Here is a 26708-nt window from a genome sequence, read left to right on the forward strand (position 1 = left end):
AATGAGGAAACGCTATCATCTGGTATGGAAAAAATCTCCAAGACACATTAAATGAAAAAAGAAAGGGTCAGAATAGTGTGTATAATGGGCTACCTTATGTGCTTTTTTAATTAAAAAAAAAAAAGGAAGATGATAAGAACATATGAGTTTTCCTATTTGCATGATGGAGGTCTAGAAGGAGCCTAGAGACTGGCTACCTATTGCAATGGGGAAGGTTGTAAGGTAGACGCAGGAGTGGGAGGGAGCCTGTCCATATGGATTTTTATATTGTTTTATTCTTTAACTATGTGATTGAATTACCAGTTCAAAGAAAAATGTAAGAAAAACTAAACCTTTGCCTTTACCATATCGCAAACACAAGCAGAACTGTAGTGATGTTTTGTCATCTGTTTTAGCATTCCACCAGTGCCGGGGTCCCCAGGGCCCAAGAATAAGAGACACAGCTTCCTTCTAAGGCCCACTCCAGTATGGCTTAGTCAGGAAGTTCTTTCTTAGGTCTGACTGCATTCCCTCCTGATGAAACATCCAGCACTGCCTCCTTAGTGCCATGTAGCTATCAATAGGTATCCTCAACTCCCTCCAGGCCTTACTTGGTTGGCTGGGTAAGTCTAAGCCCTATAACCTCTCCCTCTGAGACCTTGGAATAGTTTGGAGTTACTCAGTGAGAGGACAGGCCTATTGGATCTGGTAACTAACCAGGAAAAGGAAGCTAGGAAATGAAGAAAAGAGAGCTCGACTGCTCTCCTGGTCCTCTCCTGTGTGCTTCCATCTCCTCTTATGTCTGAACACACACATAACATCTCTGAATCTCCCTCCTACTCCCTGTCTTGTCCTTCATGGCCTCATCCTCTTCCCCAGTCTCACAGGTGAGTGCCCACGCCTGCTGTCACCATGACAACCATTCACAGCCGGCAGATGCTGCAGGAGCACGTGTCCATGGAGTTCTCCAGCTCCACCACCCACGTGCAGACCTTCTCCCAGACAACCAAGATCGTGGGAGGCAAGTGGAATGGGGGCAGGGAAGGGATCGGGAAGGGCAGCTATTCTTCCTCCACACCCATCCCTTGGGTGGCCCCAGTTTTGCCACTAATGGGCCCCTCTGGAGCCCACAATACCAACAGCAACCCCCACCCAACGTGTGCTTCTAATCTGAGCTTTGTTAAAGCTTCAGCCAGCTGGATGTTCAACACAGATCAGATCTCCAGGAAAACAGCTTAGAAAAGATCAATCATGTGGATGTGTGTGAATGATTGATAAACTCTTAATTGCCGAAGGAGATCAGAGCCATAGGTGAACAGATTCTATCTCCAAAGGTAGAATTTCAGGCACAGGGGAAATTAGGAAGGTAGCCACCTTATCTACATATCAGTAATGCTGACACTGCTCCACTTAAGAAATAGGAGACTTGGGGCTACCAGTGGAGAAAGAAGGTGAACACATAAACAAGAAGGTGACCTTAGCTTCCAGGCTTTTAGCCCTCTGGGGTCAGACTTGGAGGAGGGCAGATCCAAGGGAAAGCTGAGAAATGGTCTCAGAGCTGAACAGAGTGTTTTAGTCATGTCTCTAGTGGAAAGAGATTAAAAGATGGCCAGGGGCCAAGACATTGGATACCCCTTCTCACAGTCATTGCCCCTCCCTCAAAGCCTCAAAGGGATAGAGTCCCTCAAAGTCCTCTGTGCACAGAGGTCAAGGCCAGATAAACACTCTATACCAACCAACACCTCCTGGCCAGTGAGGCAGAGCAAGTGGAACAGCTGGGACTCAAGGCCTATGGTCTGGACCAGAAGTTCCAAACTCAAGTGATTTACAGCAGTGATTCTCTGCTCTGGCTGCACATCAGAGTCACCTTAGTGCAGGGGGTTGTGAGGAGGGCAGAAATATGGCAGTACCTGAGTCTCACCCCAGACCATTCAATCAGGTATTTCTTATAAAGTTCTCCATGGATTATATATGTGCAGCCAAAGCTGTAGACCACTGACCAACAGGACCCAGGCAGGGAACATAAATGGGAAAAGACTGGGGTAAACTAGAGACTGTATATCCCATCTAAAGGGGCAGCCACTGTTCACCTCCCACTGACTGTTGCCATATGGGAATACAAGTTCAGTGTTGAGAATCCAGAAATCTGAATTTTTATGTGAAATCTATTTCAGATGTAGGGCTACTTTTTTGTTTAAACATTGTGGAGGTCACATAAAAGACATCTGCAGGCCAGGTGTCCACTGCACTCTGCCTGTTTGAGACCTCTTGTTACTATTTAAAAGCAGGCCATGAGAGCTTCTTAACACACTTTTCCCCCTCTGTCAGATTAGTGGAATAATAAAGGCACCTACTTCAGTGGGATGCTGTGAAGATGGAATAAAATCATCTCTGATATGTGCCTAGCACAGTTCCTGACTCAAGGAAAGTGTTCCATGATTCAGAGCAATTGTTGTGAATTGATAACTCACCAGCCAAGAAGATTTTCTGTAGTTTTATACTGCAAAAACAGTTTCTTTGTTTTCCAAATATAAAATTATATTTCCACATTGAAGATGTGCTTTCAGATAAGGATATTCCCATATATAGCTGCACTGGAATGGGAATGTGTCCTTTCCCTCACTCAAGAATCACTACTCCCAAGGCAATGAATGCTGAACCCACAGTATGGCAGGGAGAAAATCTAGAGGAGAGCTCAGCCAAGCTACAGACCTCCCAGGCAGAAGCAGGCCTAGCCCCTCTTAATGCTACTGGGGGACCAGGACTTCCAGGAGAGAAGCCTAAGAGACCAAGAAAATTCCAAAAGAGAAGCCTCCTTTAAAAAAAAAAAATTAGGACTCAGGGCTGTGGCCCCATAAAGGTAATGGACCACTGAGGCGTGGGAAAGGAGTTCACCTCCCCTAGTGGTTGAAACTTGCCATAACACAATGGCCCATCGACCCACCCTGCTTTCTCCCCATGTAGCTGGTCCTGCTCCCACTTCCCTAAATGCCCTTTGTTCCCATGCTCCACCGTCCTCTCAAGAAAGCTGTCCTCCCATCGCGAGCTGGGCTTCTACCTGGAGCCCATTCTGACCTCTCGCCTGCCCCCACAGAGGAGGTCGTGAGGAGGAAGTCCTCGAGCATAATGGAGTTCTTCAGCTTAGTGACCCGGAGCTCAAACATCCCTGCGGGCGACAGCGTCCCTGAGTTCGTGGAGAAGCCTCAACCGGTCACCGCGCCCGAGGGTGTGTTGCTGCCTGTGGCTCCCCGGGCCCCCAATGCTTCGCTTTCTAATCGAGTGTCCCCACCCTCCGTCCCACCCCAACGACCTCCAATGCTAAACCCTGGCAGAGCCTGGCAGAGGGTTCCTCCCCTGCCCGGGGCCAGGCCCAGGTGTCTGGGAGGAGGCAGAGAGCCGGCAGAGGGTGGCAGAGGCTCTAGCCTGGTGGCTAAGAGGCGAAAACGCGTCCTGTGCTCATCGCAGGGGACAAAGCCGTGTTCCGAGCCCGGGTGCAGGGGAACCCCAAGCCCCACATCTCCTGGAAGAGGGAGAGCGGCATCCCCATCAAGGAGTCCGCCAAGATATTCTACGACAGCATTAACAAGGAACACGTGCTGAAGGTGCGGGGGCCAAGCCCGAGTCCAGTTACCGAGAAGGCCAGAGGCAGGGACCCCCAGGGCGGGCCGCCAGTCTTCCCACCGATGAGAGCCTTAACGGCGGCCCGAGAACTGGTCAGTGGGAAAAGCAGCTGTCATTGCCCAAGAGGCGCGACAGGATAAGAGAGGCCGAGTCAGGAACCGAGATATTGCCGGAATGAGCAGAGGACCCAAAGTACCCCCGGGGCAGAGCAGAGCAGAGCAGAGCAGGGGCAGAGCCAGAACGTGGCGGGGCGGGGCCCAATGGAAGCGAAGGGGAGTGTCCACAAGGCGAGTGAGCCAAAAGGAACGCGGGACCAAGACGGTGGGCGTAGCCATGGAGGGCGGGACCATTGTGGGTGGGGAGGTGCCGGAGGGACTGGCCGTGGAGTAGGGGTGAGGGTCGGGGGCTCCGGGCTCTTCAGCTGAACCCTCCCCAAGGACCGACCATCCTTAAGTCTAACCAGCTTCTGGATCACTTTCTGAGAGCTGGGCCTACCTAGCTGCAACCCGTGGCTCCAGGCCCTTCGAGGAAAGGGAGGGATGGGTCACTGGCAGATCTAGGCTTATAATTACTTCTGATCCTATAATCACTCGGGTCCTGACCCGATTTCCCGTTGTGAAAGGCAAAGAGCCTCCTTTTTTCCTCACAGACAGAAGTAGTCTCCTCCCAAAGACCCATCATCACGGGACCCTAAGCCCCCCACAGCACACACGAACTGCCCCAGGTCCCCCTACTGGCCACCTCTTAACACAAGCTCATTCATTCAGCAGACGCTTTCTGAGAGCCTTGGCTTCTGACAGCCTAGCAGGCTTCTGCAAGCACCATGCAGACGGGCACCAAGTCAGCCTTACTCACCACTGTTCCTTCTGGGGCTCAGCCCAGTGCCTGGTACAGAGGAGTAAATTGTATTAAATGAAGTCTCAGCCAGATGATGCCAGAAACTGCAGATAGAGTTACAAGGCAGGGGAAGTCCTGCCTTCTGGGAGCTCACAGCCAAGGGGGAAAGTCTGATGGAGAAGCAGACGGTTTTATTGCTATGGTATCAGGCTACAAACATGCATACTCACACTGACTGCTAGCTGGTACCTCCAAATCACACAGGCTGCTCAATCCTCCACACATATACCCAACAGTCAGCTCCTATTGTCCCCTAAAAGAAAAAAAAGGCCTCCTTCCTTATCTCACAGAAAGTCTCCCTGTGGTTCCTTTTCCTTCCCCCACTAATGGCCGGACTTTGATCCAGCTGGAGCCACTGACCTCGGATGACTCTGACAACTACAAGTGTATTGCAAGCAATGACCATGCAGATGCCATCTATACTGTATCTCTGCTGGTAACAGAAGGTGAGTTGGCCCCTTCCTCTTGGCCTTTCTTCTTAGGGACCAGACTCCCCCTGTCTGAACCTGTCCCTCTGTCTATCCTCAGGTCAAGAGAAAATGGACTTCAAAAAGATGCTGAAGAAGAGGTGAGGCTGGCAGGTCCTTCTGCCCAAGATATTGTCTCCTCATCCAGACTGAAATCTCTCAAAGGCCTCTCAACAGGGCCCTGAGTTCCAAGAATCCATGGAGTAGGGAGGGGTTTCTCAAGGTTGGGAGAGGCATTGTGTACAAGCTTAGTCCCTTCCTCCTTCTCCTAGGGCACCCCCTGCTCCCAAGAAGAAGCAGAAGAAGGTGGCAAATGAGAAAGAGATGCTGGAGATTTTGTCCAAAGTGCCCAAGAAAGACTTTGAGAAGGTCTGCATGGAGTATGGTTTCACTGACTTTCGGGGGCTGCTCAGGAAGCTCAAAGAGATGAAGAAGAAAGTAGAGGTAGAGGTAAGTACCCTGCAGGGAGCAGGGGCCTGCAGGCTAGGGGCAGGGCCTCACCCAAAGTGCTAGTGCCTGTGTATTTCTCAGCAAGAAGGCCTCCCCAATTCTGCACACACATACTCAGAGGCGTACTCTCTACTGTGAAAGCAGCAAGGGAGCACAAGTCACCTACCTTCTACTTCTGTCTTCACCACTCCCAAACATACTTGCATGGACTATGGAGTCAGATAGACCTAGATTCAAATCCCAGTTCTAGGCTGGGTGCAGTGGCTCACACCTGTAATCCCAGCACTCTGGGTGGCCAAAGTGGGCGGATCACCTGAGGTCAGGAGTTTTGAGACCAGCCTGGCCAACATGAAACCCTGTCTCTACTAAAAATACAAAAAAAAAAAAAAAAAAAAAAACCACTGGGTGTGTTGGCACACACCTGTAATCCCAGCTACTTGGGAGGCTGAAACAGGAGAATTGCTTGAACCCAGGAGGCGGAGGTTGCGGTGAGCCAAGATCACGCCACTGTACTCCAGCCTGGGTGACAGAGCAAGACTCCATCTCAAAACAAACAAACAAATCCCAGTTGTACTGCCTTATTAGCTGTGTGAACTTGGGCATCTCTCTGAGCTTCAGTTTCCCCATCTACAAAATGAAAAATTATACTTCCTTCTTTCATTTGTTTTTGTGTTGTTGCTGTCATTCACTGGTTCACTCAACCAACTCATTAAGCCTCTACACTGGAATTAGGGAATCTATATAATGGGCCCAGGTACATAGTGACTATTCCATGAATGATGGTTTTTTACTCATCCCCCATAACGTTCCTCTCCTCCTAAATCTTTCAATTGATCAGTGGAGCACTGCAGGTTGTTATCTAATGAGCCTAGTCATTTCTCCCCACATGCTTAAGAGTTTCTCCAGGATTGAGGACACAGTCTGGGCAGGCTTTGGGTACCACTGACACTTGTCATTTTATTATCATAATCTCTCAGGCCATCCGGATTCTGAAGCCCCTGGAAGACAAAGAGACCAAGGTTGACACCACAGTGGTCTTTGACTGCATAATGGAACTGAAAGACCCCAATGTCAAGATGATATGGATCAAGGTGGGGGATGTCTAGCCAGGGTCCACCTTGGCAATATCTCTTCCTCTCTACCCCCTTCTCTCACTATCTATAAGCCATAGCCTCTCTTCCGTCCCATCAAGAGGATGCCTCCTGGTATGGTTGAAAGAGGCTGGAATTGGGCTCTACTCTTAACTGTCTCACCCCTTTGTTGTGTGACGTAAGACAGTCACATTCCTCTCTCTATGCCTCAGTCTACCCATCTTTAAATTGCAAGGCTAGATTAGACAGTCTTGAAGGTCACTGAAGATCTGTGCCTCTAAGGGAAAGCATCTAATGAACTCATGCATATTAAGAGCTCGGGCCTGTGAGGAGGCCTGTGGGGAGGCAGGGATCTTGGATCCCACCAAACCAGATGATGAGGCTATAGAGATCATAGGGACCTCTGTGTGTTTTTAGAGGGTTGGACATGCACCCTCCAGCTTAGGCTGGCGCTGGGGAATGGAGACCTCTGGAAGCTTCCTCCTAAAGCCCTTCATCAGCTTTCCTACCTGTTCCATGAGGCAGGGTACTGAGCCACTGAGGATCCAGTACTCCCTGGGCAAGTACGATGTGAAGCAGATGGGCACCAAGTACATGCTGGTTATTAGCAACGTGAACATGAACGATGCTGGCATCTACAGCCTGTCCGTGGGCGATAAGCGGATGAGTGCAGAGCTCACAGTGCTGGGTATGAGTGGGGGCATGCAAGGGCACAAGGAGGACATGTCGGGTTGGAAGAGAGGAATGGCCAGGGTCGGGATCCATGGGGATATTGAAGAGAGGACTATGGGACTATGCAAGAAAGGATTGTGTGGGGATGGGAATCAATGGAGGGAGGAAGCATCAGATGTAAGGGAGAGGACTATGAGATAATAAGTACCTTGGGGCTGTGTAGCATAGTGATTAAGAACATAGACTCTAGGCCAGGCGTGGTGGCTCATACCTGTAATCCCAGCACTTTGGGAGGCTGAGGCAGGAGAACCACTTGACACCAAAAGTTCAAGACCAACCTGGGCAATATAGTGAAACCCCGTCTCTACGAAAATAAATAAATAATTGGCCAGGTATGGTGGCACACACCTGTAGTCCTAGCTACCCGGCAGGCTGAGGCTGCAGTGAGCCATGATCCTGCACTGCACTTTAGCCTGGGTGATGAAGCAAGACCCTGTCTCAAAAAATAAGTTTAAAAAAAAGAACACAGACTCTGGAGCTAAACCGCTAGAGTTCAAATCCCACTTTCTGCCACTTATGAGCTATGTGATTTAGGTCAAGTTATTTAAATTCTCTTTGATTCAGTTTCCCCATCTACAAAATGGGGAATAATAGAATCTACCTATGTGATAATTGGATGAATTAATATGGCTAGAATGGTGCCCAGAACATATCTAAAACCACATAAGTGCTTTTAAAATTGCTGTTACCATTACTGGGGAGAAGACCACATGAACATCATAGGAGGGGACTCCAGGAGAGAAGGGCTCAAAAACAAAACCAAAGGCAGGGCGCTTTCTCCCAGCCATGGGCTACAGGAGGCCAGTGACATGTGAGTGCCCTCTTCACCATTCCACCCCTCAGGAGGGACCAGCCCAATGACTACCACTCCTACTGTTTGCTGCAGATGAGCCACTGAAGTTCCTGGGAGAGATGAAGCCTGTGAAAGTGACAGAGCGCCAGACAGCTGTGTTTGAGATCCGCCTCTCCAAGAAAGAGCCCAACTTTGTGTGGAAGTTCAATGGGAAGGAGCTGAAGAGGGATGACAAGTATGAAATCACGGTGTCCGAAGATGGTCTGACGCATACTCTTAAGATTAAGGATGCCAGACTCAGTGACAGCGGCGAGTTCTCTGCTGAGGCGGGGAACCTGGTGCAAAAGGCCCAGCTCACTATTGACCGTGAGTGGTTGGGCAAGAGCCTAAGGGGCGGGCTTTATGGCACAGCAACCTCCATGCAGGTAGTCATCATTTATATATCCAACTATCCATCCATCTCCTCTTTGCAAAGCCCTGTGATAGGTACTGGAAAGATAGGGGGATCTCCTCTCTGTTAACCCCTAGTCTAGTAGGGGAGGCAGGTATGAAAATGAAGTTAGAATAGCAGTTATTATTCCAAGAGTCAAGACACACTGGGGTCTTATTATCAGCTGTGAGATCGTGGACCAAGAAAGTGTTAGTCTATGTCTCTAATGTCATATATTACAGCACATCTGTGTCACTCTTGACTACTTACATTCTGCTATCACAACTACTTTGGGAATTCGCACATAATGTAGGTACACCAATGAGCATGTCACACATCTGAACTGCACCTGGAATCTATATCACATGGAATCATCATTGCTGTGACAGAGGGAGACACAAGGGCTGTAGAAGACCAAAGAAAAGGCATCACCTGGCAACATCAGAAATGATATAATGAAATGATGTCCGAGCTTTACCAAGAACTAAAAGGAGTTCTGCTTTCAAAGAATGAGAGAGAGTAGAGAGCATCCCCAGCAGAGGTAATAGCATGTATAAATGTCCAGACGTTAGAAAGACAATGCAGGTATGGTTGGAACTCCAAGGGGGCATTAGAGATATTGAGCACTGTAAAAGTTCTCACCCCATTTTACATACGAGGAAACTGAGACTCAGAGAGGTAAATGAGTTGTATATAGTCAACTAGCAAGTCAGGGCCAGAGCTGAGACTCTCCCTGTCAGGTACTTCTGTGAGTCACATATTGCACACAAACACATTCAACAACACAAGTTCTTGTGTTTTCTGGGGCCAGAGAGAGGGGCAGGGCTTATGGCTCTACAGCTGCAGAAAAAAGATGTCATGGTTTAGGAGCAGGCCCAAGTGTCTGTCTGTCCACAGGCATCCCCATCAAGTTTGTGAGCAACCTCAAAAATGTACGTGTGAAAGAGAGGAGTCGCACATGCCTGGAGTGTGAGCTGACATCCAAGGATGTGACACTGCGCTGGAAGAAGGATGGGCAGCTGCTGATGCATGGCACTAAGTACAGCATGAACCATGAGGGCAAGCGAGCAGAGCTGGTCATTGAGGATGCACAGCTCAGTGATGGTGGCGAGTACACTGTGGTGGCCATGCAGGATGGAGACCCTACTGAATACTACAGTACTGCCATCGTCACTGTGGAGGGTAACACCTGCCCTATCAATCCCCACTGACCAATCCCCCTGACCCTGGCATTCCCTTACAGTGGACATCAATTGCCCCCCTCCCACTAACTCCAACCCTCCCGTAGACCATGACCAACTTGTGTCTCCCCACTCTGATCACCCTCACCTCCTAAATTCTGACCATCTCTGACCTCTCATGCCCTGAACATTTATACCTCCTAGACACTGATCACCCCCCATCTTTCAGACTCTATCCCAAATTTCCTGACTTCATCCTTCACTTTCAGACTCTAACCATCCCCAGCAACCCTGATATCCCAGACATCTTGATCCCGACCATCTCCTACTACCTAACCATAAACCATTTTCCACAGACCCTGGCTACCCTCAACCCCCAATGACCCTATGTATCCCACAGTCTAGCATAACCACAACTAAACATCCCAACTCCAGTAACCACCTGCATCTTCACCATCTATTTCCCTCTTCAACCCAGCATCCTAAGTCCCTGCTGACCACCCTCCACTAATCAATTCCCCATTAGCCATCTCCCAGTTTTCCTGGTCACCATTTCCCAAGCCACTGACCTTTCCCCATCCCCCTCCCACCTGTTGCTCCAGTTCCCCCCACTGACCACCCCCCAATCACCTATTGACCACATTGGCAAGCCACCTGCTCATCATAAATTATTTTGATTGATGCAGCACCCCTGACCAGTCCCATGACCATCGCCACCAGCCCTTTTCCCAGAAGTCCCTCCCACTCCAACAACCTGAGCCAGTCCCTTGCCCACCTTTCTCCCCAGAGCGTCTGGCCACAGTGAAGAGTGGGATGTCCGACGTGCACGCGGCCACTGGGAGCCCGGCTGAGTTGTGTGTAGTGCTGAATGACGAGAAGGTGGAGGGTGTGTGGCTGAAGGATGGCAAGGAGGTCTGAAGCAGGGGCCAGGGAAGGGGATGAAGGAGGTAGACCTGGCCTATGCTCACACTCACGCCCACCCCCGGCCCCCAGATCACGGACTTGCCGGGCGTGCAGATTGTGAAGCAGGGTGCAGTGCACAAGCTCATCTTTCCCAGTATGGGCCCTGAGCACGAGGGCAAGTACACATTCCAGGCCAAGGGCGCGGAAAGTGAAGCCTCTGTATTCATCGCAGGTATGGATCTGTCCAAGGTAGGCAAAGCTCAACCATGCCTGGCCCACCTACAAGCTCATGGCTTCTCCCCTGCCCCATGGGCTCCTCCATGCCAATGCTCAAGTCTTCCCTGCCGCCCCACCCCACAGATCCTCCTACCATCGACCCGTCAGTACTGGAGGCACTGGCCGCGCACCCCATCACCGTGAAGGTAGGCCACACAGCCCACATCAAGGTCCCCTTCCGGGGAAAACCGCTGCCCAAAGTGACATGGTACAAGGATGGCATGGAAGTGACGGAGGAGGAACGCGTGTCCATGGAGCGCGGGGAAGACCAGGCGCTGCTCACCATCTCCAACTGTGTGCGTGAAGACAGCGGCCTCATCCTGCTCAAGCTCAAGAATGACCACGGCTCAGCCACGGCCACTCTGCACCTTAGTGTGCTGGGTAAGGGCAGGGCCGGTCCGGGCTGGGCTGAGCTGAGGGCACCTGCTGCCCAGACTCAGGGCAGAAGGCAGGCTGAGGAGGAGGTCAGAGTTAGAGTTGAAGTTTGGGCTGGGAATGGGCCTAGAAGGCTGGCTTTGCAGCCAGAAGCCCGCTTTCTAACTTCCCAGCCAGCTCTTGGCCGAGTGAACATCCCTAAGCCTCAGCTTCTTACCTGGAACAGGGTGATTTTTTTTCTAGTATCCATTTCTAGTGAATTTAAAATGCACAGCTAAGAACACAGGACATAATATACTTTCAGATGTTACTTAAGTATTGTTATTGACTTGAAGAGGAAAACTTGATAGGAGGTAAGGTGGAAATGAGGTGAAAGAGAGGTGGAATTGGCCAGACACGGTAGCTCACGCCTATAATCCCAGCACTTTGGGGCTCCGAGGCAGGTGGATCACTTAAGGTCAGGAGTTCGAAACCAGCCTGGCCAACATGGCGAAACCTGGTCTCTACTAAAAATACAAAAATTAGCCAAGCGTAGTGGCACATACCTGTAAGTCCAGCTACTCGGAAGGCTAAGGCACAAGAATCGCTTGAACCTGGGAGGCAGAGGTTGCAGTGAGCCCAGGCCACTGCACTCCAGCCTGGGCTATAGAGCAAGACCCTGTCACCAAAAAAAAAAAGAAACAACAACAAAAAACAGGTGGGATTTAGGGATGGAGGTGAGGTTGATTGGAAAGAGTAGTGAGTTTGAAAGTGAAACAGGGTGAGGTGGGAGGTCAGATAGAGCTGGAGATAAAATAAGGTGGGAAAGATGGAATGGGGATTGGGAATGGGATTTGGGATTTGTCTGAACATGAGGATACAAGGAAAGAGAAGAGGAGCTGGCCTGAATGTACTTACATTCAACACGCCACATACACGCCATCACCACCTCCTCTACCTTCATTTCCATCAAGCTCTGGGATGGGAAAATTTGAGTTTCAATTCAATTCAGCAACAAGACTGAGCACCTCCTCTGTGTTCTCACTGCTGTGTACACAGAGATGAAGTATCCCCAGCAGTTCCTCAATCCAAAAGGGGTGAAACTGGTAGACAGACTGTAATTATAACATAAGGTAAACAGTGGTACCAGAAAGTACGGTGTTCTCAAAGCTCAGAAGAGGGGGAGAACTTGTTTGGAAGGGGACAGGGAGATCAGCTAAGGGCAGGGGCCCCTAAGGTCTCTAGTCTACCCATTGCTAGGCAGATGGGAAACTCAGGGGGGCAAGGATCAAACTCTTTGGGCAAGTCTTAGAAGGAGGGATCATGGACACAGGGAGGGGGAAAGGATCCAAAAAGCTCGAAATCCAGCTATAACCTAGTCTGGGCAGACCTTTGGTGAGTGAGAGGAGGCCCTTCTGATCCTTTGTTCCAAAGCCCCATTCTGAAGCTGTTCTCTGTCCCCAGACCGTCCGAAGCCTCCACAGGGCCGGGTGGAGTTCCTGGAGCTCTCAGGTAGTTGTGTGCACATGAAGTGGAAGGCCCCAAAGGACAATGGTGGACGACCTGTGACACAGTTCATAGTGGAACGGAGGGCAGTTGGCAAGAAGTCCTGGATTAAGATAGGCGAGGTGGACGGCAAAGTCACCAACTTCTCCACCAACAAGGTGGAAGAGGGAAAAGCCTACCAGTTCCGTATCCTGGCAGTCAATTCAGAAGGTGTGAGTGACCCACTGGAGACGGAAGAAGTGTTTGCAGGAAATCCCATAGGTCGGTGAGATAGCCTGGTGCTCAGTGGGGAACCCAGGGGTCAGCATGAGGACCTTAAGCCAGGGAGGAACACTGATCTGTGGGGAATTCCACAGGAACATCTCTCTAGCTGTCTCATGAGACAGACTGATTCCAGAGTAAAAACAGAACATCATTTTGGGCAGGAATTGTCAACTTTGTCCAGTCATATCACATGCACAACACACTCCCATGGGTATACCCAGGATGTGCACAACTTTGGGGAACTGATTCCACTTCTTTCTCCATCCCAGAAGTCATCCCAGAATCCAAGTGAGCATGATGTTGCTTTAGGGATAACTTTGAAACCACTCTTTTTCCCCACAGAAAATCCTTGACAACATTGGCATTTTAATTATAATTGCAGGCTGGGCACAGTGGCGCACATCTGTAATCCTAGCACTTTGGGAGGCCGGGGTGGGAGGATCACCTGAGGTCAGGAGTTCAAGACCAGCCTGGCCAACATGGTGAAATCCTATCTCTACTAAAAATGCAAAAATTAGCTGGGTGTGGTGGCGGGCTCCTGTAATCCTGGCTACTCGGGAGGTTGAGGCAAGAGAATTGCTTGAACCCGGGAGGCAGAGGTTGCAATGAGCTGAGATCATGCCACTGCACTCCAGCCTGGGCAATAGAGTGAGACTTCGTCTCAAAAATAATAATATTATTATTACTGCAAATTAATTACTTGCTATACCTCTCCCAACTGATCTCTAAATCTCCATGTCAGGACAGTAGATTGAGAATGATGGGATTGGGGGTCACACTATTGGAAAGTTTAAGTCACTGATTCTCAATGTTGGCTATACATTAGAATCACTTGGTTTCTTTAATAATGCTAATAATTCTTGCCATTCACACCAGGCATAGAATATGGGTAGGCAGGACCCAGATACTAGTTGTATCTGGGTTTTTTTTGTTTTGTTTTCATTTTTGTTTTTACTTCCCACTTGATGTTAATGTGCAAGCAAAGTTAAGAATCATTTGTGCCAGGCATTGTGGCTCATGCCTGTAATCTCAGCACTTTGGAAGGCCGAGATAGGAGGATCACTTGAGCCCAAGAGTTCAAGATCATCCTGGGCAACAGAGTGAGACCTTGTCTCTAAAAAAGGAAAAAGAAAAAAGCATCACTGGTTTGAGTTTATTTAAGCAGGCGAGGCAGAAGTCAGCATGAGGTGGGCAACTATCTACATGCTCCCCCTCCTAACCTTTGCACTCTGTCTGTCCCCCACAGAGCCTCCTGGTTTTGCTTCCCAGCCTCAAGTGACTGATGTGACTAAAGAGGCCATGACCATCACGTGGAATGCCCCTACCCAGGATGGGGGAGCCCCAGTGCTCGGCTACATTGTAGAACGAAGGAAGAAAGGCAGTAACCTGTGGGTGCCAGTCAACAAGGACCCCATCCAGGGTGAGGTCCTTGGAACAGAGGCCCAGGAGTGACCAAAGGAGGTCTTGCTGAGTGGACCCATTAACTACTGACACAGTCCCTCCTCCAACTCTTCTGGAAGTTTTAACAACATCCCATGACCTCCTCTTCTATGTCTGTCACTCTTGTTCTCACCCCATGGATGCCTCTGGCCTCACGACCCCTCATCTTCCCATTTCAGGCACCAAGTGCACTGTGGATGGTCTCCTGGAGGACACAGAATATGAATTCCGAGTTATATCTGTAAATAAGGCAGGCCCTGGACAGCCCAGTGTGCCATCCAGCTCAGTAGTGGCCAAGGATCCTGTTAGTGAGTATGCGGCTGCCAGGTCCTGACACATAATGGAATTAGCCCATTCAAAGTAGAGAAAGAATTTCTTCCCTGGGAAAGTATGACACGAGGTATCACAGTCTCTACACTCTGGAAACTGCCAGCCTCATAGAGGGACAAGATTCACACAGAAGAGAAAGCCAGCAAATAAAGATTGAGAGTCAGAGACAGTGAGGAGGTGGGGTGCAAAAACGTTTTTTAAATTTCGTGTATTTCTAGTTAGGTGAGGTAGGAGAGGCATGCTGAGGGTTGAGTAAGGGTGTGAGGTAGATGGTTGGAGGGTGTTGCATTTAGGAAGCAAGGTGAAGGTACTGCCTGGAAGTGGGTGTGGTGGAGATGGTTGGGTTAAAGGCTGGGGTTTTGAATATAGAAGCTTTGAATATGTGGGGTATGTTGAATTTAAGGGGTATTGAGTTTAAGGATGAAAGTGTTAAAACAGTAAGATAACTGAATTTGAATTTGGAGGTTGAGTGTATAAGGTTAGGTACTGAGGGTGTTAACTGAGGGATCTGGAGCTAGAAGTAGTGAAAGATGGGGTTCAGGAGTATTGAGTGTGGGAAGTGGGCATGGCATTGAGTGGAGATGAGTTGGAGGGGCTGACTACATGTCTATTCTACCCCAGAACCCCCAGGCCTGGTCCAGGACCTGCATGTATCTGATTCCTCCAACTCCAGCATTTCCCTGGCCTGGCGGGAGCCTGCAGAGGGAGACCCACCCTCTGGCTACATCCTTGAGATGAGGGCTGAAGACACAAAGGAGTGGTCCAAGTGCACAAAGATCCCCATCTCAGGCACTTGCTACACAGTGGGAGGACTCACCGAGAGGCAGAAATACTTCTTCCGAATCCGGGCTGTGAATGAGGCTGGGGTTGGGGAGCCTGTGGAGCTAGATGAGGGGGTCCGTGCCATGCCACCACCAGGTGAGGACACAGAGAGGGCTGGGGATTCATGCCCAACGTCGTACCTCCAAACCTTCTCTTCTGGGGCCTCATCCCACGGGAAAATTGGATGATGCTATGATCATGAAAAAGTCATCCATAGTTGTTGTGCCTGGACAAAGTTAGGGGTCACTTCAGGGGCACCCCCACCAAAGCAATCATTGTGTGCCAAATAGCATCCACTGTGTGTCAAAGTGTAACGACCCAATGGGTTCTTCTTGCGCATTGTACACGCAAAACCAGTTCACTGAGACCACAGCATTGCAACAAAGAGTTTAATGGACACAAGGCCAGCCATGCTGTATGGGAGACGGAGTTATTACCGAAATCAACTCCCCGAAAATTCAGAGTCCAGGGAGCCTGCTTCTGAGTGGGGCCACAGGACTTGTAGGGGTGGAGGGAGAGCAGGTCCAGGTGGAGCCATCAATCATCAGAAATGCAAAAACCTGAAAAGACATCTCAACGACCAACCTCAGGCTCTACAATAGTGATGTTATTTGCAGGAGCAGCTGGGGAGTTGCAAATCTTGTGATCTCTGGAATAATGGCTGATAATCTTTTATGTCTACACTTTAGCAGAATTCAGGCTCCTCACAGCCTCCTAACCTGGTGGCCTTTCATTAGCTTCGCAAAGGTGATTTAGTTTGGAGAAAGACAGTTATCATCTAAACTATAAACTAAATGTCTCTCCCAACATTAGCTTGGTCTGAAACCAGGAATGATTAAGGGCAGTTTGGAGGTTAAAGGCAAGATGGGGGTTGGTTAGATCAGATCTCGTTCACTGTCATAATTTTCTCGCTGTTATAATTGTTGCAATGGCAATTTCAAAAGGAGGTGTTAGGGATATAGAAACAAGACACAGGACTTGCCTTCCAGGGTCTTGCATACTAGTAGAAGGAGACAGATGAGAAAACAGATAAATGCTTCACAGTGTTGCAGGGCAGCTAGATGTCTGTATGGCCTGTAGTGGGGGCATAAAAGAGGAGAGGTTGGGAAGGCTTTGATGAGGAGGCTTAAAGCAGAGTCTTCTTGAAAGAGAGATCCATACCTCCACCTCTGTCTCCTCCATCTCAGCTGCACCCAAGTTTGACCTCAGTGCCCGGCTGAAGAGTCACATGGTGGTTCGCGCTGGGACAGCCCTCTGCATCCACGCAGCCTTCTCCGTGAGTTGTCCCTGACCCTGACCCCCATACGCTGTCCACATAACCAAGATGGCTATTGTAGCCATCACAGTCTCTGACTGTGACTCTGACTCTGCCCCTCACCAGACCCCTAGTGCGACAGCCTGGCAGGAAACTCCTCGACAATGGAGGAAGGCCTGCACCCAAATATCATCTGCGTGACCAATTGTGCCATCTCCTGTCACTACTCAGGGCTCACCACCACCTGACGTGATCTGGCAGAAAGATGGCGTTCCCACCAAGGGCCGAGAAACAATTACCAAGAGCAAAAACCACTCCCAGTTCCTCATTAATAGCACCAAGCGCTCTGACTCAGGGGTGTACCGAATCTTGCTTCAGAATGAGTTTGGAGAAGCACACTATGACATCCATGTGCGCGTGGCAGGTATGGAGAGAAGGCAGAGGCCTCCAAGACCCATCCCTGTACACTCTCCAAAGTATGCAGTGCCGCTTGAATTCCTACCACAGGAAAGTCATGCCTTAGGGCCATGAAGATTTCTTTGACACCACAGAGCAAGACTTTATCATACAGAGTATGGTCGGCAGAGAGAGTAGAAATGGGTGGAGGGGCAGGAGGGACAAATGGAGATGAATCCATTAAAAATTGGGGTGACCACTTAAAGAGAGCTGGAAGCTTTAAAATAAAGCTCTAAACCCCCAAGGAAGGAATAGATTCATTTTTACTGAACAGTAACTACATGCCAGTCTCTTTACCCACTATTTCTGTGAAATAGTGGGTAATTTCTATGAAATAGTCATTGTCAGCTCTATTTTGCAATTGAGGAAAGAAGTCTCAGATAAGTAACTTACCCCAGGTCACAAGGCTAGTAAATGACAGAGCAGACTTCAGAAATAGTTTTCCGACTCCAAGACACCAACTGCCTGAGACTTGCCCCATCTTATCTTCCATCGGACTTGGCAGATGGCTGGGTGGAGTGGGGACACAATACTTCAGGTCCCCCAAGGTCGCTGACAGATCTTCCAACTCCTCCAGATTTCCCTCGGCCCCCCACAAACCTACGGTTGTTTGAGGAAGTCCCCAACACAGTGACTCTGACCTGGAACCACAGCCCAGATGTGCAGGAGGACGGTGAGGCTCACTACGTCATCATGAAGCGGGATGCAAGCACCGCCACCTGGTACACGGCAGCCGAGCGTGTCTTCAGCAACAAGTACACAGTGACGGGGCTGCTCCCAGGCAGGAAGTACTACTTCAGAGTGGTGGCTCGGAATGAAATCGGTGACAGTGAGCCACTTGACTCCAAGGACACCTGGCTCATCAATAAGGACCAGAGTGAGTCTGGGACTTGCAGTTAGGGTTAAGTCTGGGTGCCCTGATGGTGGGGATGACATAAGGGTCCCAAAGGGTACCCAAGAGGCAAGATGAAATCTGAAAACCATTGAGATAGAACGGTTAATATCTGGGACGCTGCGGAGAGAAGGAAATATTGGCTTTCTTCGGGGTACTTAGGGATGAGACTAAAGTGGAGGTGGGGAGGTACCTTTGGGGGCGTAGACGACGGTGGAGGGGCTGCGGAGGGACTTAGAGCGCAGACGCGTTCTGCTCTAAGGGGAGGGTCTAACGGGGCTGAGAACAGGGGAGGGCTCTAGGGAGCCGGGAGGATGCCTGGGATCCCTGGATGCTAAGGGTTAGGGTGGGGGACGTGTAGGGAAACTCGAACTGAGGAGCTAAAAGGATAAGAGGGGAGACTGTGGACGCTGATATGACGTAGGGGAAGCTTGGAGGCGGAGTTAAAGGCTGGGAATAACCAGGTCCAGGAAGCTGGCGCTGGAATGACATCTCGGCCCCGGGGGTGTGGGAAAGCGTGGCTTGGGTGGCAGAACCCTGGAGTGGCTGGGGACGGGGCTGGGGGATCGGGGGGAGGCCTGGGGACGGGTGGGGAGCCCTTAGGAACCAGTGTAACATTGGGCCCCCAGAGTTGGTGGCGCTGGGAATCTGGCCTAGGTCCTCGGGGTTCCGTGTAAGCTGAGCTCTAGGACGTGGGTGGTGCGTGGGGACCTTGGGGCGCGCTCACGGCCCGCCCCGCCCCGCCCCGCCCGCGCAGTCCAGGACCTGAGTGCCAAGCTCAAGCCCTACGAGAAGAAGGACTGGCGCCACGCGCCGCGCTTCGTGACGCCCCTCAAGCCACACACGGTGCTCCGCGGCCAGGACTGCACCATGACCTGCGCCTTCCTTGGGAACCCGCGGCCCACAGTGACCCTCTACAAGGGCGACGTCAACATCACGGCCAACTCCAAGTTCTGGTACAACTCCACCAGCGGCGTGTGCACCCTCGTCATCCCCACCTGCACGCTCAAGGACAGCGGCGATTACAGCGTGCTAGTGGAGAACGAGCTGGGCAAGGACCGCAGCAGCTGCACGCTCACCGTCTATGGTGAGGGCGCCGCGGGGTCCGGCCTCGGGGAGGGGGAGAGGCGCAAAAGGCTGGTCTTGTGGGCCATTGGTCAACTGTTTATTTGGCTGGCATCGTTTTTTAATCTGACTACCAGCAGGTGGTGCAAACATTCTTAATTGGCCACAGTTCTTACCACTCTCCCATCCTTTCGATGTCATTTGTTATATGCCTGGCCCCTGCAGACATGAGAGTTCTCAATCCCTAGATAAGATGTGGTTTGCAACTCTTGGTGAGCCTAGACCTGCCTTCAAAAAAGATACTGGTGATCGGGACTCAACCAGACACACCAATCACGATCTCTCTGGCAGGGTTCTGGAAATAACCTATATGTTTACAAAATTTTGCGGGTGATTCTGATGTGCAATCAAAATTAAAACTGGTCTAGGATAAGGACAGGTGGGGGGCACAAATAAGGAGAGGAGCAAAGGGAACCCTCCCTTTTGTACATGCATGCCATGTTTCTACTCATGTGTGCACACATAGGGGGAAGCATTTTATTCCTTCCCAGTCTACTGTCTTCATAGCCACACAGCTAGCAGCGTGAACTCTAAATGCAAAGCTGGCCTGCCTTGCCTTCTGTTGCTTAAATTTCCCCCAGCTTTCCTCTCATGGTAAAATCCCAAACCAAGAAGGTTTCTCCCTCCCCCACCTCTCATCTCACCTTCTGCTACTCCTGAACCTTCCATGACACTTCATTGCTTTGGTCTCCATGGTTACAGACCTTTTTTATCCAGTTATAGATACCTTTCTTTGGGGAAAGGACCTTGTCCTGTTGCTGTGTCTCTCGAGTGCTTAGCTAAGTGTCTGGCACTGAGACAATATCTCCAGAGAGGCTGCTGAGCTGTATAAAAGAACTAGGCCAGGGAAGGCACTGTGGGTGCTATCCAGCTTTCATTCCACAGCTAAAGAGATCCCTGATAACTCAACTCTGGTTGTAAGCACAGCATGTGGGCCCAGGGCCCTGGCTCTGCCACTGACCAGCCATGTGACCTTAGCAAGCTACCTCATTGAGCCTGTTTTCTCATCTTCTTTATAGGACTATGAGGCTTAAATGAGACAGTACAGAACTGCCTGGCACAATGTCTGGCAAATATTAAGTGCTAGATAAATGGCAGCTCTTGCCCCTTCACATTCTGCCAACCCAAGATTAAGGGTCCCAGGGTCCAGCTCCTGGTTTCCTGCATAGGAAGTCCAGCAGTTTGGAATTTCCCTGGTCCCCAGCATCATTAATATAACGAATACTTCCTTTGCTCTTTCAGACAAAGATGATAAGTCAATTGTAGCATCCATCACCGAGAGTCTGCAGAAGAAATCAAAGCACCTTATGTGAGCTCCAGCCAAGCCCAGGCATCAGGAGGCTGTTATGATGTGGAGTTTCTTGGCTTGTCCTCTGCATGGCCCAGTGTAGGAAGCCCAGTTTGCTCTCTGGTGTTTGTCAATGTAAACATTCAGTGAAGGGATGGGGCAATAAACTAAACTCATCTTTTCCTGTTCCTGAGGGTGGTATACAGCAGGGACCAAGGGGATGGATGTGATTACATGATAGGGAATCCCAGACCTGGACCCCTGAAAGCCTAGTCCAAACCCACCCACAAGGCAGTGACCAGCCTTCTTGTGACTGGGCCTGGTCTTCCCTTCCCCTCCTCCACATCCACATGGCACCTTCCCCCTCCGCTCAGAGCTTGGGGGCACGTCCTGCTGACTTCATCCTTCTCCCCATCCTGCTCCCTCACATTTCTTCACACTAGGTAGGTCTGTGTTCAGAGTTCTGAAGTTTGAAAGGATCAAGATCTTCCTTCTTTAGTGTTCAGGGTTCAGAGCTAGAAGGGATTGATCATCCAGCTCACTAAGTTTCAAACTTACGTTTTTCAGTGGAATCCTTCCAAAACAAAACAAAACAAAAAAAAACACAACCTAAGAAGCTACTGGACTTGAAATAAGGATAGGAGGTCTTTGAGCCTGCCTTCTCTCATTATTCCTTCACTACGCCCTTACCAGGAATCTCTGTAAAAACTAATTTGGAAATCACTGATTCATCCAACCACCCATGAGACTTGAGTCTTCTAAATCACATCCCCACAAATGAGCAACACCTCTATTGATGGCATATCCACCACCACCCAAGGCTTCCCTTTCTACTTCTGGGTTAGGGCATTGTCTGTTAAGTTACAAATGCTCCTGGAGCAGAGTGATGCATTATTCTGCCAGGGCTTTACAACTAATGAATGAATCAGCCAATCTAATCCCATTGCTCCCAGCTGTTCAACTAAGCCCAGAGTCCAAGATGAGGGAGATGCTTGAAGGGAATCTGGATCATTTTGAAGGAAGCAGCAGGTCTCAAGTGGGGAGGGGAGGAGGTGGGCAGCAATAGGTGACACTGGGTAACTAAAGGTCACCAAGGGTGCTGGGCACCTGTGCACAGGGGAGTACATCAAGGACAAATTTGGACAGTGGCAAATACCACTCATCCCCCATCCTCCTAAACCACATCCTCACCCACACCAGGGAAGTGAGATACACTCCAACCAGCACAGTGTCACCAGAGCCAGGTAGCCAGCCTGGCACCAAGATGCACTGCCCAGGACTGTGACTAGGCTGTGAGGACAGCCAGAGCCTCTGGCACCATGCCCCCACGCCCTCTCCAAGATAGGCATGTGCCACACAGGCCCACAAGCAGGGCAGCCAATGGCTCTTGATTTTTATTTTTTTTCACATGGGCAGCAGAAGATAGAGTTGTCCCATCCTTGCTCCCCTTGCATTGAATGTGCCTTGGGTCTTAAAACCCCGGAGTATCATTGGAGCCCCCTCCTCTTGCTCCTAGTGTACGAGGGGCAAGGAGGAAAGCACTGTGAGTATGTGTGTTGGAGGGGAGGGGTCCCAGCTCCCTGAGCCAGGCTCAGCACCCCTCAGCAGCTCCCTGAGGCCCTCTCTCTGTGAGACTTTTGATAGACAGCAGGACAGAAACATAGAGCAGAGAAAGACATAAGCAGACTAGGAGACAGGCTACACACACACACACACACACACACACACACACACACACACACACACACACACACACACACACACACACACACACACACACACACACAAAAGCTGGCCCCTTCTTTGGCATGGTTCACCCTAGCCCTGGGGATAGGATCTAAGGGTGGTGTATGTATGGGACCTGAGCTTTGGGCTTGCCCGAGAGAGAGATGGGGCCACTTGAATTCTTGAGACCCCAAGCTCCAAGACCAAAGAAGTTCTCTCTCCTGCCTAACCTGGACCCACACCTCTTCACGTCCCCACCCACCACTTAGAGACTGAGATTGTTCAAGTAACAAGGATAGAAGAGGGAAAAGAAACAGAGGCTCCACTCTCATCCAGTCTTCCCAACTAGGGTCCTGTGAAAGGGGCTCCTGGGTCTGAGGCTTCTCAGCACAGATTCTCCCGTTTCCCTCAACTTTGTGCAGATGAAAAAGGGGAGGAGTGAGTGAACCCAGCACTGCCATTGGTCCTAGGCATAACACATGGAGTCAGACTCTTCCACCTGGTAGGGGAAGGGGGGGGTTGTCAAGAAGCTGAGCACCATCACCTTCCAGGGGGGTTTTGAAAGTCCTGATAGGGTAGAGGTGGGGAGATGTCTACTTCTGGCTCCAGTCAGATATTAGGCTGGCTCTTTTAGCTCTCAGCATTGTCCTGAACCATGAGTTCTGCTAGGGAGATCATTTTCCAGCCTCCCCACTCAAACTTGCAAATTCCCCAGGCAGTACCTACTGCCCCAGGCTGGCACTGCAGCCATCCTGATCCAGCTCCTGCAGGTTCCCAGGATCTGGGCCCCAGCCCCAGAAGGAGAGAGGGGTGACCAGACCCTGGCACCTCAGTTGGCCTTGGTCAGTCTGTAGTGTTCCACAGGCTCCCGGCTTTCGACAGCTGACAGGGCGACGAGCATCTGGGCCGCATAGTAGGTGGACATGATAAGCGCCCGAGAGTAGGGCACAGGAAAACAGAATTTGTTGAGGGCGATGGTCAGGTCTGAGATGATAAAGAAGAATGCCCCACTGCCAGCTGCCAGCTCTGTCCAGCGCCAGTCTGCCCCGGCCAGCCGCAGCCCTGCCATAGCTCGCCAGCCCATGAAGCCGATAAGGGCCACATAGACCCCCACCAGGTAGGTGAAGGCACCTGAGAGGCATGGGTAGAGGAGGGCATAGCACAGGCCCGACAGCGCTGCCATCACCAGACCTGTCCGAAGAGCCAGTGGCCGCATGCCAAAGGCCGAGGCGTAGAACATGTGGGTCACAGCAAACATCAGCAGACCTGGGGGTAAGAGGGGCAAAGGCAGCTGAGGGCAAGCTTGATGAAGAATGAGTAACAGGGTGGGGGTAGGGATGGAGGTGGGGATGGAGTGGAGTGTTTGGGATAACCCAGCAGCTTTGCTTTGGGATAACAGGGGTAGGAAGATCTAAAGTTAAAGACCACCACCCCAGTCCCCTGAAGGACTCTGGAACTGATCACTAGTTCCCCTGCGAGGTCATCCCCTAACAAGGACCCTCACAGTCCCTGGCCTCAGAAACCCTCAGGCTCTCCATACTCTGGTTTAAGAACTCCCTCTTCCAAATCTTTGCCCACAGCCCAGGACCCTCTATCCCCCAGCCTCAGGACTCCTCCCAGGCAACTACTATGGCCACTGACCATGCACGAAGTATCCTTGGTCCTGCCAGATGAGGAAGGCGTCACCTACAGCAGAGAAGACAAGCCCCACAAAGATGCGGGTGGCGCTGGGGTGGGCCAGCAGGAATCCCAGGCCATGAGCCAGAAGGAAGAGCCAGAGGCAGAAGATGGGCAGGCACTTGATGAGGGTGCTGACCCACGATGGGCTAGATGAGGGCAGCCAGAGCACAAAATACACGCAGGTGGCCTTGAAGAATGGCACCAGTTTGGGTCCTTCACTCTTCACCTGGAGGACACAGGACAAGGGCAGCACTCAGAACTTGGGGGCTTAAAGCCAGCACCCTCAGCCTAGGCATCCACCCAAGAGACACTCCCACCCATACCCCCACCTCACTTCCACCCCCAACCTGAGAAGACTGACACAGAGAAACCCAGCCTGGCCTGCCTCTACCAGCCAGCAGGTTGTGGCCAAACCCATTACTGCCCTGAGGCTCAGTATATTAGGAGGGGGAAAGGCTCCACTGTCCTTGCTGTCTGCCTCCACTCTTGGCCCTGGGGCTGGGCTGGAATAGTCACTCACTGGGCAACAAACAGACTTTGGAATAACGTCCCTTCTGCAGCCTAGTGTGCTTCTCCCTTCCTGCTCCCTCCTTCTCCCTCCTCAGGGCCCCTTTAGCCACCCTCTCTGCCAGCAACAGCCCCCAGTTGTTCACTCTGGAATGGAGTGAAGTCAGTGGGAAACCACAGAGACGCCCTGACTGGCCAACTCGTGATCCTCAGCATGGGGCCAGGGCGCAGACTTAGGGCCCTGGCAACACCAGGTGTGTGCCAGGAATGTGGGAAGGCAGGCAATGCCAACCACCTCAGCCACCACAGCCTCTCTCCTCCTCAACCAGTCTGTTCCTCAGCCTCCACTCCACCTGCCCCAGCCTGAAGGTGGCATCAAGGGCAAGGAGAGCTATGCTAGGGATGCTGGCTAGATAAATGGACCCATGAGTTGGGAGCAAGAAAATTGTCCTTCAAACACCAAAGATTTCAAGGACTGGGGGAAGGGAGGGTATGTGTCAGTCAGCCTCATTTCCCAGAGAACAAGAGCAACTCAAGCCTCACCAGAAAGAGGCAGGAAGCGGGGGAGGGGTTCTCTTCCCAGCTTCTGATCTGGAGCCAGCAGACAGGCTGGGAGATGGGGAACTGAGAGGGGGAAGTTAGAGCAGCTGACTTGGTCTCAGCCGGATTAGCAGAGGGCAGCTAAAGAAAGGTTGTACCCAAGGCCACTGCAGGCAGAGTCCAAGCTGGGGGAGGGGGCTGCAGCGATGTTCTGAATCTGTGATCCTTGAAACTCCTTTCCTTGGGCTGGTAACAGATCCCTTGAGGGTGATATGGAGCAGCTGGGGTTCCCTGTACACCCACACTCTGCCCAAAGCGATTGTGTCTCTGGCTAGGTGAGCTGTCCAGCACAGGACTTGGGAAACACTCAGACTCCCAGAGGACCAGGTACCTAAGGACTGATCAGACTGTGATGATGAGGAGTGGGAAGAGGCGGATGGGTGGTTCCAGGGTCCAAGCCTTTCCTTGTTCTGCCAGAGGTAAGAGCAGTGAGAATAGATGACTTCCACTTCCCATGGAAATTAAGGCTGGTCAGGGTAGGGGCATGGTCAGACGAGGAGGCTGGAGGGGATGCCCAGGCCCACAATGCCCAGCAACCACCTGCCAGCCCCTGGGAGCATTAACCTCCGCTCCATGGCCTCTCCCAGCCCCATATTTTCTAGAAGGAGATACCGGCAGTAGCTGGAGAGACCCTGACAGTTATGGGGAACCCAGTAGTAGAATAAGGAGGATGGGGAGACGAAACAAAAGGTTCGAGTTGAGAAAGTCTGAAAAGCAGGGGATGTCATAGAGAATGCCCCTTTTCCCCCAGCGCGTTATCAGCGCTCCTTAGACCCAGGGGCGTCCGCCAACTTGTTTACAAAATGGGGAAGGTTAGGAAACAAACTTGGGACGGCATTCCCAGGAGGTCCCTGTCATCCTCCCAGCATCCCCCGCCCCCACGCCTCCCTGTGGTCCGCCTACGCGGAACTCGGCGGCCGGCAGCGGTCCCCTCCCTCTCCCGGGCCGCGACCCCGCCGACCCGCGCCAAATACATGGAGATCAACAAAGTCACGCTTCCGAGTCACGTGGCCAGTGTTTTCCTCCCTCCGCGGGCGGGCTGGGGGCGCACGAGGAGGGGCGCCGCGAGTCTGAGGAGCGGGGGGCCGTGACAGCGCCCGCCTCCCGCCGGGGGACTCCGGCAGCCGCGGGACCCCCGCCCCGCCTCGGCCCCTAGCAGCTCGGCCTGCCGAAGTCCGGTGGCCAGGCCGGTGGGCTCCAGCCACGCCGGGCACTGGCTCGCTCGCTCGCTCACTCACCACAGTGACCGGGGACACCATGGCGGCGGCGGCGGCGGCGGCGGCGGCTGGCACCCTGCTCCGGGCTGCAGCGGCCAGGACGCGCCCACGACCAGGTGAGCCGGCGACGATTCTACAAAGCCCGGAGGGACGGACAATACCTCCCGAGCGCCCGGCGCCCGGGTTCTGTCAGCTAGCCCCGTGACGTCACCGCTGCCAGGGCCAATGAGCGGGCGGGAGCCGGGGGGGCGGGGCCCGGCTGGCGGCGCCGGCCAGGCCCCCGGCCGCTGCTCAGAGAAAGGAGGCATCTCCCAGGGGTCAGAAGGCGGGGACCCCCCAGGCCCCGCCCCTTTGGGAGGCCGTGCCAAGGCGTCCACTGAACGTGAACGTGACCGTGACCCCGGTACCTGGGTGAGGACTGAGCCTG

The 26708-nt window shown here is 51.7% G+C and overlaps 2 protein-coding genes and 1 long non-coding RNA gene across 4 annotated transcripts in view; 1 reads left to right on the forward strand and 2 right to left on the reverse strand.

Moving 5' to 3' along the window:
- LOC134740255 (uncharacterized) overlaps window positions 1-18556 on the reverse strand; it is a 35314-nt gene extending 16758 nt beyond the window's left edge. The window contains exons 1-2 of the long non-coding RNA XR_010127577.1: window positions 17889-18556; window positions 17641-17756 (exon numbers count right to left, since the gene is read on the reverse strand). This is a non-coding gene — a long non-coding RNA (uncharacterized LOC134740255). The remainder of the gene's footprint in view (window positions 1-17640; window positions 17757-17888) is intronic.
- IGSF22 (immunoglobulin superfamily member 22) lies at window positions 892-20740 on the forward strand. Its single transcript, XM_054437775.2, has 22 exons — window positions 892-1000; window positions 3074-3205; window positions 3445-3581; window positions 4844-4943; window positions 5026-5065; window positions 5237-5414; window positions 6392-6505; window positions 7031-7193; window positions 8124-8396; window positions 9358-9642; window positions 10429-10553; window positions 10635-10776; window positions 10905-11201; window positions 12639-12941; window positions 14191-14364; window positions 14564-14692; window positions 15336-15632; window positions 16724-16812; window positions 17023-17215; window positions 17825-18124; window positions 18897-19226; window positions 20507-20740. Exons 1-22 carry the CDS (start codon window positions 892-894, stop codon window positions 20575-20577), a joined length of 3981 nt encoding a protein of 1326 aa, XP_054293750.2. The 3' UTR covers window positions 20578-20740.
- A 1188-nt stretch (window positions 20741-21928) lies between these two features.
- TMEM86A (transmembrane protein 86A) lies at window positions 21929-26505 on the reverse strand. Of its 2 annotated transcripts, XR_010127576.1 has the most exons (4): window positions 26303-26505; window positions 23919-24183; window positions 22313-23543; window positions 21929-22250 (listed from the first exon to the last, which is right to left on the reverse strand). XR_010127576.1 is itself a non-coding variant. In XM_054437773.2 (3 exons), exons 1-3 carry the CDS (start codon window positions 26321-26323, stop codon window positions 23107-23109), a joined length of 723 nt encoding a protein of 240 aa, XP_054293748.1. In that variant the 5' UTR covers window positions 26324-26466; the 3' UTR covers window positions 21929-23106. The 2 variants fall into 2 exon arrangements, 1 of the variants encoding a protein (XP_054293748.1); XM_054437773.2 differs by having other exon boundaries at window positions 21929-23543; window positions 26303-26466.
- Between the last annotated feature and the right edge of the window lie 203 nt (window positions 26506-26708).

This window comes from Pongo pygmaeus, chromosome 9 (genome assembly GCF_028885625.2).
Source record: "Pongo pygmaeus isolate AG05252 chromosome 9, NHGRI_mPonPyg2-v2.0_pri, whole genome shotgun sequence".
Classification (NCBI taxonomy): domain Eukaryota; kingdom Metazoa; phylum Chordata; class Mammalia; order Primates; family Hominidae; genus Pongo; species Pongo pygmaeus.

Excerpts from the sequence above, each read along its gene's own strand:
- IGSF22 (XM_054437775.2), top strand. The coding sequence starts at position 892 with ATGACAACCATTCACAGCCGGCAGATGCTGCAGGAGCACGTGTCCATG. Across the intron at positions 14,365-14,563 it reads CAACAAGGACCCCATCCAGG|GCACCAAGTGCACTGTGGAT; the intron begins GTGAGGTCCTTG and ends TTCCCATTTCAG. Across the intron at positions 14,693-15,335 it reads AGTGGCCAAGGATCCTGTTA|AACCCCCAGGCCTGGTCCAG; the intron begins GTGAGTATGCGG and ends ATTCTACCCCAG.
- TMEM86A (XM_054437773.2), bottom strand. The coding sequence starts at position 26,323 with ATGGTGTCCCCGGTCACTGTG. Across the intron at positions 24,184-26,302 it reads TGGTGTCCCCGGTCACTGTG|GTGAAGAGTGAAGGACCCAA; the intron begins GTGAGTGAGCGA and ends TGTGTCCTCCAG. Across the intron at positions 23,544-23,918 it reads CCAAGGATACTTCGTGCATG|GTCTGCTGATGTTTGCTGTG; the intron begins GTCAGTGGCCAT and ends TCTTACCCCCAG.